Source organism: Ctenocephalides felis, unplaced genomic scaffold, assembly GCF_003426905.1.
Source record: "Ctenocephalides felis isolate EL2017-DRISC unplaced genomic scaffold, ASM342690v1 CF-g0.4_SCAFFOLD_01170, whole genome shotgun sequence".
In the NCBI taxonomy this organism is placed as follows: domain Eukaryota; kingdom Metazoa; phylum Arthropoda; class Insecta; order Siphonaptera; family Pulicidae; genus Ctenocephalides; species Ctenocephalides felis.
Window position 1 is genome coordinate 45,806,021 of NW_020537324.1, and position 16,595 is coordinate 45,822,615.

At 31.6% G+C, this 16,595-nt stretch overlaps 1 protein-coding gene across 1 annotated transcript in view; it reads left to right on the top strand.

The window, feature by feature from the left end:
* Window positions 1-16,595, top strand: part of LOC113367308 (D-2-hydroxyglutarate dehydrogenase, mitochondrial-like) — a 29,199-nt gene that overhangs the window by 4,509 nt on the left and 8,095 nt on the right. The window contains exons 3-6 of the mRNA XM_026608922.1: window positions 2,373-2,570; window positions 9,243-9,436; window positions 14,965-15,133; window positions 15,370-15,499. Coding sequence (XP_026464707.1) covers window positions 2,373-2,570; window positions 9,243-9,436; window positions 14,965-15,133; window positions 15,370-15,499 — 691 coding nt within the window. The remainder of the gene's footprint in view (window positions 1-2,372; window positions 2,571-9,242; window positions 9,437-14,964; window positions 15,134-15,369; window positions 15,500-16,595) is intronic.

Genomic DNA, 16,595 nt, shown 5'->3' on the forward strand with positions numbered 1-16,595 from the left:
TTTTAAAAATATTGTGGAAAGATTAGTAAAAGATGCAAAGAAATTAAATATTGAAAAAAAACTGTATTGAAAATTTAATATCCGAATCTTGTGTTGGCGCCCCTCGTATTTTTCGCATACATTGCATTAAAAGTAGGACCGGCGCTGATTAATACTTAATTTTATATTTCAAGTGAATTAATTTGTCATATCCTGTTCATATGTGTATCATTCAATCTGCCAAACATATACTGTATTTTATATCATTTTAATTTCTGGCACATCTCAGCTGCTTTTTGGCAATAATAATATAGACATTTCATTTTTATTACTCATAATAATAAATTTATTATGCATACTCTAATATTGTCTAGGTTCATAAGTAAATTGAAATTTTTGGCAGATGATAGTTTTCATTTGTTTTCAATGCAAATAATGACATGTCGTTTTTTACAATTTTTTCCATTTATTTCTACAATATTGCACATGAATCCCAGTACTTTATAATCACATACATCCTAGAGAATTTCCTTAACAAACTTCAGAAAGATTTATCACAATCCGCATAATCGTTTAGAAGGAGTATACAGTGAGTGCTTGTAATTTAATATGAACTTTCTATAATAGCAATGAAGCTCAAATTGATTCTATGTTTTAGTTAGAAAACGTTTCTATGAGAAAAAGAAAAGGGCTGTTTTTAGGGTTTTTTCCGGCAATTATTCGATTTTTTCTCGCCGTAAGAACCATCCTTGGACATCAACGATCATTTTAAAAAAAAGAATTGGCCAAATTGGTCCAGGCGTTGTTGAGTTATGCGCTTACCAACACATTTTGTGATTCATTTTTATATATTTTTCATGGAACGTATCCCCCGCGATTTATATTTTGAAAATTTTATTGAACATTTTTTCAAAGCAATCGCGCTACATTAGCTGCATAGAGACATAGAGAGAAATATCAAAGCGCGTAAGCGCCGCGTGGCACACTAACGGATAAACATTGCTACGGAACCTTTAAGAATGTAAACAAAATTTGTACTTATTATTAAAATCTCTATAAAATATCTGATAATTTGATATGCATCTGTCTAATGATCATTTTTGACCGCTATATAGATCTTTTCAACTTTCGAAAATGAAATTTTTTACATATCCTTACGTTTCAAAGGCTTCATTCCAGTATGTGTGTGTGTAGTATGTATGTATGTTTGGATACAATGTTTCGTCCACGATTTCGGGCGCTCAAATCAACCGATTTGAATGGTTCAAAAAACATTAGGTTCCTATTGATATAAAGACGTGCTAATTAGTTTTTGATGAAGGCAGGTTTAGCCGTTTCGGAGATATGGGTCAAAAAAGTGCTAAAAACGGTAAGTTAGTTTTTGAGAGAAAAGAGTACTTGATTTGAATGATTCAAAAAGCATTATACTTGTAATGACGAAGTAAATAATTGATGAAATTTTTGGTAAGACAGGGATAGCGGTTTCGGAGATACAAAGTAGAAAATGATATTTTGTGGTCGAAAAATGAATATTAGACGTATGCCTATGCACATCAAATTATCAGATATTTGATAAAGTTTTTAAAAACGAGTACTAATTTTTTTGTTACACTTTTGTTGGGTTCCGTACCAAGATTTTTAATTTTTAATTAAAACTTATACGGTTCAAGCAAATTTCAAAATTTTCAGAAAAAAAAATTAAAAAAATATACAAAGTTTTGTACTTCAAATATGAATTTTAAATTTACAATTCAGTAAATGTATATATTTCAAATGCTTTATTCTAATCATAAGAAATATATCCTCAGATGAATTTATTCGGCACCTCTTCCTTATGTAAACTTTCTTAAGTGTTTTGAGCGATAAGATCGTCACTGTATATTTTATGAACGATAAATCATATAGTGATTATAATTATCTATTTGAAAATGTTTAAAATAATTGTTATTAATCATTGATCAATACTTATTGATTACTGATTTTTTCCCTCAAATAATTAATTTTGGTACGGAAAGTTTCAACCAGGTGCACCACTAGTTATACCAGATTTTGAATTTTTAAATGTATTCAGAATTTTCTAAAACATAGTGGTTCAATTTTGCACTTTTCTGCTAATTACACAGAGAGGGCTTGGCCGAAAAATTGTCTCTCACACTTCACACACACACATTGGGTCACCAAATTGGGTCTCAGACGATTAAGAATTAATTGAACCGTCGAAAAAAACACAAAATTAGCGAGTCAAGTTCAAACTCACAACATATTAAAAGGCAGTGCAATAATATGGTCAAAAAATAAAATAAAATGATTTTATAATAATGAATTATAATAAAGGCCAAAATTATGTAATTTATATCATTTACAGAATTAGTACTAAATTATTTTATTTTCAGGGCGTAGCAGTGTTGTATTACAACCAAAAAGCACGCAAGAAGTATCTGCCCTGTTGAAGTATTGCAACGAGCAACGTCTTGCAGTTTGTCCACAAGGAGGTAACACTGGTCTAGTTGGTGGTTCAACTCCAGTGTTTGATGAGGTCGTCATTAGCACTTCGCTAATGAACAAAATAATTAGCATTGATTCAGCAGCAGGTAAAAGCATATTAGGTTTAACACATTTCAAAAATCAAGTTTGTGATAGAAATTTTGGCCGCAAATAATAATTTTTGATCACTTCAAGATTATTTTTATATAAGATATAATTCAGAAACTAGTTGTGTATGGCATCGTGCCCTAAGGCAAATTGCTGGAACTTCCTTTACCGTAACTAAATGTTCGAGGAATATTAAATATATTTTGAAATAGATTTATAAGAATTATATAAACTGAATAACGAAGTTAAAATTATTTATTTAAAGCATATAAGTGAGCTTTAGAACTTTAGCCAGAATTAAAATTAAAATCTGAATTATTTTCGATATACAAAAAAAATTTTAAAAAAAGTTGAATTTTTTTTTACAAAAGCAATTATTTTGTCAAAACAAGCAGAAAGTTTTTTGAATTATTCAAATCGGATGCTTTTTTGCACAATCAGCTGGGAATCTCCAAAATGGCTGGACCTGCCTTCGCCAAAAAACTAATCATCTCTTCTCCCAATCATTACAAATTGAATGTTTTTTGGATCATTCAAATCGGATACTCCGTTCTCTCAAAACCTCGATTTCTATTTTCTGCACTCTTTGCTGCGTGTCTCCGTAACGCTGGACCTGCCTTTGTCAGAAACTAATCAGCACATCTCTCTATCAATAGAGATAAATTGTTTTTTGAACCATTCAAATCGGTTGATCCGTAATGGTAATCAGTACAAACACAACGTTTGTAATAAGAGCCTATATACGGTGTGTGTAATATGAGCGACTCATTTAAAACTTTAAACAATTGCTATATTTAAACCACAAATGTTGTTAGTCTGTAATAATTTAGTATATTCGTATAGACTTAACTCTGTCGTCGTACAGAATTTCGCCATTAGCGTCAATTTTTTTCAATAATTAATTAATTACGAAGAAACTGCCCCGCCAAACTTCACGAAAAATTAATTAGAAATTTTTTTCAAAAAGTCTCACATAAGTAATCGACACGAGTCTATATCGATTTTTGTCAAATTTTGAAAATTCGTTCAGTAATTTTAAGAAAACGTCGACAAAAAATCAAATTTTGACTCACATACGCATACACACACATACTTTTTCCAATATAGATCGGATTTTCAGGCAAAAATATAAACTTCTACGGAAATTTAATTATCACAGTTTCAAACTATTCGTTAGATCTCAATTTTCGTTAGCGTTCATGTGATAATCGTCCAAGGTGTTTCTTCCTAATTAACATATTTTGTGCTGTATAAGTATTAGTACGTGGATGGTATTTTACCTGATTCTCGGATGACTCGAACGCCTTAGACCAGTCTTTCTCAAAGGGGTCTATATCGCCCTCCGGTGGTCGATTGTAATATCCAGGGGAGGGGGCGATAAAAAGCCTCGAATAAATGTTGGTCATTGACCGGGGTTAGGGCGGCGATATGAAATTTGTAATTTAGTTTACTTTATATTTTCAAATTCACCAGAATTTGAATCCCAACTCGCATAAGAACTTGAAATACTTCACACAGATTTCAATTATGATAGCTCTCACGCTATACGCAATCAAGTTGTAATAATTTGATATAACAATATTGGTGGCTGATTCATGGATACTACTCCTTTCACAATCAAGAAAAGAAAATTAATGCTCGGCCAAGTGTATCAAAACCTTTTTTGACTGCTGCTAAGCAGGATGACGGGCTTCGAGCTTCATATAATAGAATACTGTTAATTGTTCAAACAGGTAAACCACACTCCATTGGAGAAACATTAATTTTGCCAGTGATAAAAATTACTGTGCTGCGTAAATCAGTGGCAGATATAATTCGCAAAATTCCTTTGAGTTCTGTTCAAAGAAGAATTGATGAAATGGCAAAAAACATCGAAGAATCATTGTGCAATCATTTGAAGTCTTGTCAATTTTTACTCCAATGATTAGTCCACTTTACAAACTGATGTGAGGAATTTAGAGTCAGACACGAAAGGAAAAACCACTGGAGAAGTTGATGTGAAAGATATTGCCTTGAAGAATATTATTTCGATTGCTACAGATGGTGCTCCAGCTATGAGGGATTATCAAGAACGATTCACATACTACTTGAAAAATAAAATTCCTAATTCATAATTTTCTATATTTATCGGCATCTTGCCAACATTTCAAAAATCTTCATAGTAATTTCATTGAAAGATTTCAGGATGTTTTAAATTTAGAAATACCAGGCTGGGTGTTAGACCCGAATGCAAATATAGAAATATCAACCCAGTTAGAAGAAGAACTTATAGAATCAACAACAAATGAAGAAGTGAAAACCAAACTTTGAAATGGTCATCAGCTATTTTGGCTACAAAAGTCAATTCATAGTTATACCCCGGTTTGTGATCGGTTGTTCAAATTTTTTGCTAGCATTCCCAACAGTGGCGGATCCAGCATCGGCGCCATAAGATAGAGCGGGGCTCAAAAATCCGCGTGTAAACCACTACCGGTAACCACCACCGATATCTCAAATACAAGTAAAGTTTTTGTAAGTAAAAAGATTTCTTAACAACAATATTTGAAAGTAGAGGAACAAAATGTACAACCAGCCATCACCTTGATTCTGATGACGTTCAAAAAATCATTTTTACAAGAGATAAATTAAATAAATATTTATTGCAACTCTGCTGATGTATATTTTGGACAAAATATCAAATCAAGGTTATATACAGAGTTATCTCTGTAAAAAAGTATCCATAAAATTTATATTTTGCGTTGGTTGAATAATGTAGCTGTTATGTCGTTTCCCTTTAAAATTAAAAATAATGCATTGGATTGTTTGTCCTCTCGCCGTCTGATTTTACGCCGCCTATGGAGACAATTGGGTGATCCGTTTCTTTACTATTGGCAGAAAAGTGCAAAAATTATCGTCCATGCTTTTGTCAAAAAACTGAAAAAGATATTGCCATATAATTACTACCTCCTGATAAAAGAATACTTGACTGAAAGAAAGTTTATTGTCAGCTATAATGACGAGACTTCCAGCATCAGAAATATTTCCTCTGGAGTACCACAGGGTAGCGTCTTGGGACCACTGCTGTACATCATTTTTACCGCAGATATACCAGTAAATCCAAATACAATGATTGCCACCGTTGCCGATGATACGGGTATTTTAGCCCAACACGATGACCATATACTCGCATCCACAGTTTTACAGCAGCATATCAACCAGCTAGAAAATTGGCTAAATACCTGGAGAATAAAAGTTAACACCACTAAATCTGCGCACATTACTTTCACCCTTCGTCATAATTTGTGTCCCATAGTCACATTTAATAATGTGCCGGTACCTCAAATAAATGCAGTTAAGTATCTGGGGATCCACTTGGATCGGAGACTCACCTGGCGAGAACACATAATCAAGAAACACCAGCAGCTTGAACTTACGCGTAGGCAACTATACTGGCTAATTGGCTGGAGATCGAATGATTCCATTGAAAATAGAATACTAATTTACAAACCAATCTGGACTTACGGCTTGCAACTCTGGGGTGCGGCCAGCAAGTCAAATATTACAATTTTGCAGAGATTCCAGAATAAAATTTTAAAACAGATTGCAAACGCTCCAAATTATGTTCCTACCTGGCTGTTACATCGAGACCTGCGCATACCAACCATAGAGGAAGAGATTTTCCAGTATTGCATCAAATACAAGTACCGACTAACACATCATCCCAACCAAATCGAAGATGCTGAGCATGTGTTCTTCGTGTGCCCGCGATTTGGTGCTCTACGGGATGATGTGGAAGAGACATTGAGACGCAGAATTACCCCAGGTAATGTTGTTGAAGTGATGTTGACAAGTGAAGCTGCTTGGAACGCCATAGACAGATTTGCGAGAGACGTATTAATTGACCTGCGTTCTATAGAAAGAGAAAGGGCGAATGGGACTTCGCCGATTTAAAAGAAGAGTATAACGTTTATGAATTATAACATTGATTATAACAAGTTAAAAATTATAACATTCTAGATCCTCCCTCCACAAAGTAACGCCTAACGGCGGTTTTTGTGGGAACCAGAGGCATAGGCAAAGCGGAGGTTTTAGTCGGTATTATACCAGGGCGGTATCGAGTCCGACATACCCAGACAGAAGACCAGTCTGGGATGCATAAAGGCATTTTCTTCGCTATACAAAAAAAACATCATCCAACCAATTGGCGAATGACCTGCTCGGACCAGTTCCACCTAAGCGACTCAAGAAACAAACTTGCAATGAAATACTACATAATATTAATTGAATATATATATATAAATATGTGCATTAAAAAAATATTTTTTAATTAATAATTAAGACATTGTAATTAGAAGGAGCTATCAGTGGGTAGTTATCCTTCTCACGCCATTTTCCATAATTGTCAAAAATTTTAGCCTAATGTACATTGTATAGATTGCTATGATAAACAAAAAAAAATATTTTTGTCAAAAATTCTTAACTGTTTTTGCAAATTCAAAAACTATTCAATTGACATCATTCGGAAAAAAATGTTTTTTGGCGAAGTACGGTTGAGTCGTTTCTTTTTCATAATAGATTGTCAATTAATTTTTTTGCGATTTTAGTGAAACTTTGCATGTCGATAGAGTCTCTGCTCTAAATGTACGTTCATTTAGAGCAGAGACTCTAAAGCCATTATCAAGGCCTGCGACAAGTGGTTAAATTAAAAAAAAAATTATTTGCAATAGTTTTTCACTTTGAAATGGTTTACAGCAATTAGGTATACTTCTTTAAATCAGTCCTTATTTATTTATTTATTAATCCATCTAGTTACAGATGTAGGATTACAGAAAGTTAGGCCACTCACAATTAGTTGAATTTTCTGATTTTTGAATGATTTTTTTTCCTAAACTGTAATTCCTAATTCAAAATTATGTATAAAACATATATTCGCAATTCGATTAAAAAATCCTTAAAGTTTAGGAGTCTTTGACTCCGCCATTCGTCTATAATAAGTTAAATATTAAAGTTATAAAATGTGTTTGGTAACAAAATACATAAATATAATAATTATGAAGTAATTTTGTTGTTGAATTAGTGTTTTATCAAGGTCCTAAAACAGGTTTAACGAGGGTGGGGGGGGGGGTCATGCTCATGACCACCGTGGATCCGCCACTGATTCCCATCATATGTTCTTGCAACTTGCCTTAAGACAAAATGCTACTTACAACTAGTTATTCTTATTATCCTATCATTCAATATTTCGAATTTTTTAACTTCCCATAGGGTAAGTTATACTGATCGCAAAAAATTTAAAACATACATTTACGTTATTGATTACAGTTTATGTCTATGTTTAAATAAAATACATTTATAGTATATGAAAAAAGATGAAATAAAATGTGTTAAACAAATTAATATGATGTACACATTTGCAAGTATTATAAGTATGTTTCAAAGATGTCAATTGAAAATTATTCTGGATAAAGACGAAATCTTCATTTGCGAACTAAAGAGTTGAACATTTTATCTAACTAGCTATTTCAAATTATTATTGACTTTTATATTTTTATATACCATTCCTTTACGTTTAAAAGGTTTCTGAACATTTTGGAATAGCTTAGAAAAAATGAATGCGTGTGTGTATGTTCGGATACAAATTTTTGTCGACGATTTCGGAAAAAAGATCAACCGATTTGAACGATTCAGAAAAAAAACGATTCCTATTGATAAAAAAATGAGCTGATTAGTTTTTGGACAAGGCATTTCCAACCGTTTCAAAGATACGGAGCAAAACTGTCAAAAATAATAACTTAGTTTTTGAGAGAACGGAGCGTCCGATTTAATAATTCAAAAAACAATTTACTTGTATTGTCAAAATAAAAAACTGATTAAATTTTTAAGAAGGCATGTCTAGTGGTTTCGGAGATCTAGTGAAAAAAGTAAAAAAAATGCCATTTGGCGGTCAAAAATGATCATTAGCCATATGCACATCAAATTATCAGATATTTCATAGAGATTTTAATAATAATTATAAATTTTGTTCACATTTCTGTTCCGTACCAATGTTTATCGGACTGCGACGCGGCGCTTCATTTCATCAACACAAATAAAATGTATTTTGAATCATTGAAATCGTAACTTAATTACCAATTTTGGCATTTTTGCCCCGTATCTTCGAAACGGCCGGACCTGCCTTAGCCACAAACTAATAAGCACGTCTCTCCGTCAATGCGAATGGAATGCCTTTTGAATTATTCAAATCAGTTGATTTGTGTTCACAAAATCGATGTAAACACAAATATCAATCCATTTTTCCTAAGGCAGGCAATATGTTCAGAAACCTTTAAACGAAAGGATATATGATAAATTTTTTTGCGATTACTGTAACACCATATGAGTCATATTAACTTGTCATATGATATGACAAGTTAACAAGAATTCCAATTTTCTATATAAGCGGGAACTATAAATTATTTAACAAATTTTTATTGAAAAAAAAAGACAAGAAGAGTGTATATTTAATTTGAATCATTGCTATTTTTTCTTTGTAATATGATATTTATTTTAATTTTTTTTTTTGAGAAATCTTGCTATCTTTGGGCTAAAGGCTTTGAAACAAATTCAGGGCCCCTCCACATTCAGTTCATGATGAATATAGTATAGGGTTAACAGGGCGCAAATTAATTAGTTTTCTCTTTGGGGTCGCGCAGGCGTATTGACTTGTCAATCAGGATGTGTACTAGAAACGCTTGATAAAACGCTCGAGCAACACGGGCTCATGATGCCCCTCGACATGGGCAGTAAGGGATCCTGCAATATCGGCGGCAACGTTGCAACTAATGCGGGAGGATTGCGGTTACTACGATATGGAAGCCTCCATAGCACTGTACTTGGACTCGAAGTGGTAAGTGTTAAAAATAACATTTTTCATAAAATAATATTTATACAACTTAGTGGTGCATGGCATTGTGCCTTGAGGCAGATTGCTGGAACTTTCCGTACCGAAATTAAATTAAAAAAATATTTTTTTTGAGAACTTTGAAAAAATAGATTTTTGAAAGGAATTAACTGAAAAAAAATCAGTTTTTTGTACTTTAAAATATTTTGGAAAATTTAAACTTTTTTAAGCGATACGACGATACGGCTGCGTAAAAACGAAATATCGAAGCGCGTGAGCGAATTTGATGTGCATATGTCTAGTGATCATATTCATTGACCGCCATATGACATGTTTTTTTACGTTTCTTATTGGATCTTCAAAATCACGAGACCTGCCTTTCCAAGAACTTTATCAATTCTTTATTTTATCAATACAAATAAAACATTATTTGAATCATTTAAATAGGACGCTTCGTTATCTCAAAAACTGAATTACCATTTTTGGCACTTTTTGCACCGTATCTTCAAACCAACTGGGCCTGCATTTGCTAAAAACTAATCAGCACGTTACCCTATCAATAGGAATCGATTTTTTTAATTATTTAAATCGGTTGTACTGTGATCGCGAAATCGTCCACAAAAATTTGTATCCGAACAAACACACACACATATATATTTTTTCTAAGGTATGCCAAAATGTTCAGAAACATTTGAAACGTAAAGATATACAAAAAAATTCATTTTTATTTTTTTTTATTTTTGAGAAACAAAAAAAAATTGTTTGAAAAAAAAAGTTTTCTAAATTTTGGCATAGTTTGGAAATTCTGAACTTTTGTTCAAAGCAATCGTACTGCTTTAACTGCATAGAGACAAAATGTCAAAGCGCGTAGCGCCGCGTCGCCGTCTAACAGATAAACATTGGTACGGAGCCCATATAAATGTAAACAAAATTCATACTTATTGTAAAAATCTCTATAAAATATCTGATAAATTGATGTGCATATGTCTAATGATCATTTTTGATCGCCAAATGGCTTTTTGTTTTACTTTTTTCATTAGATCTGCGAAACCTCTAGACCTGCCTTCATGACAATTTGATCAATTCTTCATCTTCTCAATACAAGTAAAATGTTTTTTGAATTTTTAAAATCGGACGCTCCGTTCTCCTAAAAACCGTGTTACCGTTTTTGGCACTTTTTGCCCCGTAAATCGGTTGATCGGTGTTCTCGAAATCGTCGACGAAAATTTGTATCCGAACACACACACACGCATACATCCATTTTTTTAAGGTATGCAAAAATATTCAGAAACCTTTGAAACGTCGATTCAGAAACCTTTGAAACGTGCTATATGTAATTTATTCAACTTTTCGATGCAAACTGAGTCATTGTTTATAAAATAGCCTATACCTCACAGAGTATGTTTGTCCACTGAGGTGGACAGCCGTCCCCAAAGTGTTAATAAATACTGAAATTGATGGTTTTATTTAAATTTCTCTTATAATGTGGTTTTTTCCACTTTTTCAAATTAATAATGAAATTTGATATCTCGCCTCAAGAAGACGATTGTTTGTTGAAGACCGTGAAGTAAATATTGAAGGACAATGTTGTTCTTTTCTCAAACTTTTCCTTCAAAGTTTTCAAGTAACTCAAATCTAAATTTACATGATTACGATGTTTTGCCTTCAAATGTGCCTCCAGACGACCTGGTTTCATTGATTTGTTGCTCAAGCACTGCTGACATATGAGACAAAAGAGTATCGGCTCATCGCAAACTTCGAATATAAAGCCAAATTTTAAATATTCATCCGAATATTGACAAGTTATTATCTTACTTGTTCCGCTCATTTTGTTGCGTGCTAAACATTTTATAAAACGATATAAAAATATTAGTTGAAAATTATGAAATATATGACAGAAGAAAGTGTAAACGTATACGCAGAGTGCAGAGTATAAATATGAATGCAGGGTAGAGCGGAGCTAAAAGGTCCACGAGTAAACAAGTCCACGACCGATATCTCCAAATCCAGTAAAGTTAAGAATTTATTAACAATATATTTGAAAGTAAAAGCAAAAAGATGTATAACCAGCTTAAGCTTGATTTTTACGACGTTGCTGTCAGGAGATAAACGGAAATGTTTGAAGACCCATATTAAAAGCATTTTCTTTCGTAGTTATTTCTTTTAGTTGTGATCACTGTTGTTTAGTTTACGAGAATTTAATGTAATTTTTAAGTATACTTTATTCAATTGTTTTAAAAGAAGTATTGTTAATTTTAAGTAAGATTTAATAGCTTTTTTTCATATAACCTGTACAAAAGCCACAAAAGCTTATACCTGGGTGCAGTGGCGTACCTAGAACTTTTGCCGCCCTTTTAATTATAAGTCAGTCAAATAGTAGTTTTCATAAATTAATACAAATGAACTAGTGGTGCATGGCATCTTTCCTTAAGACAAATTGCTGGCACTTCACGTACCGAAACATAATTTTTTTAAAAAATATTTAAAAATTTTTGAAATCTGAAAAAAATATATTTTTGAGCATTTCGAAAATTTTGAAAAAATGGCTTTTTTTTTTAAAAAAATGTTTTTTATGTTTTGAAATTTTTTGACAATTTTTAACTTTTTTTCAAATCAATCGCGCTGCGCAGCTGTTTTGGAGACGAAATATCGAAGCGAAACGGATAGACATTGATACGGAACCCATAGAAATGTAAACTAAATTTGTTCTTATTCTAATGATCATTTTGGACCGCCAAATGTCATTTCATCACTTTTCCTTATTGATTCTCTGTAATCGCTAAACCTCTAGACCTGTCATCCCAAAAACAGTTCTTCGTTTAGTCAATACAAATAAAATGTTTTTCGAATTACTTAAAACGGACGCTTCGTTCTCTCAAGAACTAAACTACAATTTTCGGCTTTTTGCCCCGTATCATTGAAACGGCTGGACCCGCTTTTGCCAAAAACTAATTAGCACGTTTTGTCATTACGAATCGAATGTTTTATTCAAATAGGTTGATGCGTGTTCCTACAATCATCGAAGAAAGTTTGTATCTAAACACACACACATCCATTTTTTCTAAGATATGCCAAAATTCAGAAACCTCTGAAACATAAAGATATATAAAAAATTTCAGTTTCGATATTTTTGCGATTACTATATATAACTTACCCTACGGAAAGTTAAAAAATTATTAAGTTATTTAATCAATATTAATTTATACACAGAGTAATTTTTTTCAAACATATTTATATGCACTCGTCAACATATTTATATAATGCCTTAAGGTTTTGCTGATTTTCAAAAGAAAAATTGATGATTTAAAAAAATATTGATATATCACAAAGTAATCATATAAACTTTTTAAAAGAAATGACATTTATAAGCTGATATAAAAAAATAGGAAAAATCGCCGAACAAAATCGTAAAGATGCTTATACGAATTCAACGAATTTTAATGAATACAATAAAATAAAATTATTAACCTGTTCTTAAATTAGAATTCAAAATTTACACTAATATACATTTATATACACCGAGGAATAAAATTCTAAATCATATGGTTAATCATAATTTATATATAATTAATAATAAAAATCATAATGATCATTTATAATTCAAGAAAGAAAACTAGTGGTGTATGGCATTGTAACTAAAGGCAAATTGCTGGAACTTCCCGTACCGTAATGATATATTCGAGGAAAATTAAATATTTTCAAATATACAATTATAAATACTGTAACTTATATATATGTTTACAGAAAAATAAACAAAACTCAATCAATCAAATTTAAAATGAAGGACATTGTCTAATATTTAAACAGAAATATATAAATTAATTACAAAGTTAAAATTATTTATTTCAAGTATATAAGTGAGCATTTGAACTTTAGGCAGAATTCAAATTAAAATCCACGTAGAAAGTTTTTTGAATCATTCAAATCGGATGCTTAGTTCTCTCAAAAACATATTTTTTGCACATTTTGCTTGGTATCTCCGAAACGATTGGATATGCCTTTGCCAAAAACTAATCACCACTTCTCCTCATTATTACAAATTGAAGTTTTTTGCATCAATCAAATCGGATGTTCCATTCTCTCAAAAACTCGATTTCTAGTTTCTGTACCCTTTGGTTGTACCATCAAATCGGTTGATCGGGGCGCCCGAAAACGTGAACGAAAAAATGCGGACACACAAAACACACTCACTTCCATTTTTTCTGAGGTATGCCAAAATGTTCAGAAACCTTCAAACGTGAAGAAATGTAAACTAGCTGTAAGTGGAATTCTGTCTTAAGGCAATTAAGGCATCGTGCCTTAAGGCAAATTGCTGGAACTTCCCGTACCAAAAATTATTTTTTTAAAAACGATTAACATTTTTGAAAAAAAAAATTACTTTGAAAAAATAAGATTTTTGAGAAACTATATAATGGACAAAAAATTACTTTTTTTGAAAAAAATTTTTTAAAAAAAAAAAAAATTTTTTAATTTTTTTTTTGTTTTTATTTTTTAAAAAAATTTTTTCTTTATTTTGACATATTGTGAAAGATCTGAACTTTTTTTCAAAGCAATCGTACTGCTTTAACTGCATAGGGACAAAATATAAAGCGCGTAAGCGCCGCGTCGCTGTCTAACGCATAAGCATTAGTACGGAACCCATAGGAATGTAAACAAAATTTATACTTATTGTTAAAATCTCTATAAAATATCTGATAATTTGATGTACATATGTCTAATGATCATTTTTGACCGCCAAATGGCTCATTTTTTTACTTTTTTCTCCATATCTCCGAAACCGCTAGACCTACCTTCATGAAAATTTTATCGATTCTTCATCTTGTCAATACAAGTGAAATGTTTTTTGAATTATTCAAATCGGACGCTCCGTTCTCTTAAAAACTGAGTTACCGTTTTCGGCACTTTTTGCCCCGTATCTTTGGAACGGCTAGACCTGCCTTCGCCAAAAACTAATCAGCACGTCTCTTTATCAATACGAATCGAATGTTTTTTGAATTATTCAAATCGGTTGATCCGTGTTCCCGAAATCGTCGACGAAAATTTGTATCCGCACATACATACACACACGTACATACATACACACACACATACACACACATACACACACACACACACACATACATCCATTTTTTCTAAGGTATGCCAAAATGTTCAGAAACCTCTGAAACGTAAAGATATATAAAAAATTTCATTTTCGATTTTTTTGCGATTACTATAACTTACCCTACGGGAAGTTAAAAATTTCATTTTCGATTTTCGGTCCATTACTATAACTTACCCTACGGAAGTTAATAAATATGCAATGAATAAGTTGCTTTTTACAACTATGTATAAATAAACTAAAAAATGTCGCCCTAAAATAAGTGCCGCCCGGGTTTGAAAAAATTATAACGTTATTAAAGAAACAGTAAAATATTTATTTTTGTGTACAGAAAATTAAAAAATCTATATATGTTCAAATCCATTCATTATATGCATTGGTTCCAAAGTTCTGAATTTAGTTGTACTAAATATTCATTTGTGCTGGTTTACAGGTGCAAGCTAATGGCGATATATTAAATTTGCTGTCGACATTGAAAAAAGACAATACTGGATATCATTTGAAAAATTTATTCATTGGATCCGAAGGAACTATCGGAATGATAACTGCTGTAGCTTTGCAGTGCCCCCCTTTTCCAAAAGCAGTCAATTTGGCATTTTTGGGTAGGTGCCTCAATACATTTACAGATCTATTTTCAAGCTTCAAATTAGAAAATATTGAAATTTTCAAACATTTTCGGAAATTTTGCAAAAAATATATAATTGTTATAATTTATAATATATACCTGTATATATACATATATATATATATATATATATATATATATATATATATATATATATATATGTGTGTGTGTGTATATATGTATAGTGACTTTAATTTTTTATATTCCACAAAGGACTGAATAGTTTCGAGAATGTTATAGAAACATTTCGACTTGCGAAATCAATGGTCAGCGAGGTGTTATCCGCAGTGGAGATGATGGATGCTTCATCAGTTGATGCCTGTCTAGAAAAGTTCGGCTACAAGTAAGTTGTAATAAACAATATTTTATTATAAATCAAAAATTATATTATTTGTAGTTAAAGATTTGCCTCTCTTTAATTCAACTGTTTACCTTCAATTGAAATCGATAACAATTGAAAATGTTTTCTATTTGACGAGTATTTGAAATAATATACTCTTCAATTCGATAGTTATGACAAATCCATGAAATGAATGAGGCATTATTGTTTTTGTATGCTGAATTTTTACTCTCTTATTAGTCATCAATTTCAATTTAATTTTAAAGCAAACGAAGTTTTTATTTTTATTCAAAAATATGATATGATTTTGTTATACAAAATTAACAATTTCTCAAAAAATGCATAACCAGCAAAAATCAGTTTATAGTCAATTGATCATTTAAAATTTATTTTTAATATAATAGATATAATACATGAGTTCTGTATTATACCTGTTCAATATTAACTTACTGTGGCAACAAAATAAAAATGATTATTTATTTATCCTATTTATAATATGCATCAAAATTAAACAAACAAACAAGTCATGACACTATTTGAATTCATTTCGCATATTTATAAAGCCACACAATTTTATTTATGCCGTGCACGTGCCATAAAGCAAATTGTTGGAACTTACCGTACCAAAAATTAAAATTTTTAAAAAAGCTTTGAAATTTTAAAAACTCGGAAAACATTATATTTTTGGGAATTTTGTAATTTTTGGGATTTTTTTTTTTATTAACTTCCCGTAGGGCAAGTTATAGTAATCGCAAAAAAATCGAAAATTAAAATTTTTATATATCTTTACGTTTCAGAGGTTTCTGAACATTTTGGCATACCTTAGAAAAATTGGATGTATGTGTGTGTGTGTATGTGTGTGTGTGTGTGTGTATGTATGTATGTGTGTGTATGTATGTGCGGATACAAATTTTCGTCGACGATTTCGGGAACACGGGTCAACCGATTTGAATAATTCAAAAAACATTCGATTCGTATTGATAAGGAGACGTGCTGATTAGTTTTTGGCGAAGGCAGGTCTAGCCGTTCCAAAGATACGGGGCAAAAAGTGCCGAAAACGGTAGCTCAGTTTTTGAGAGAACGAAGCGTCCGATTTGAA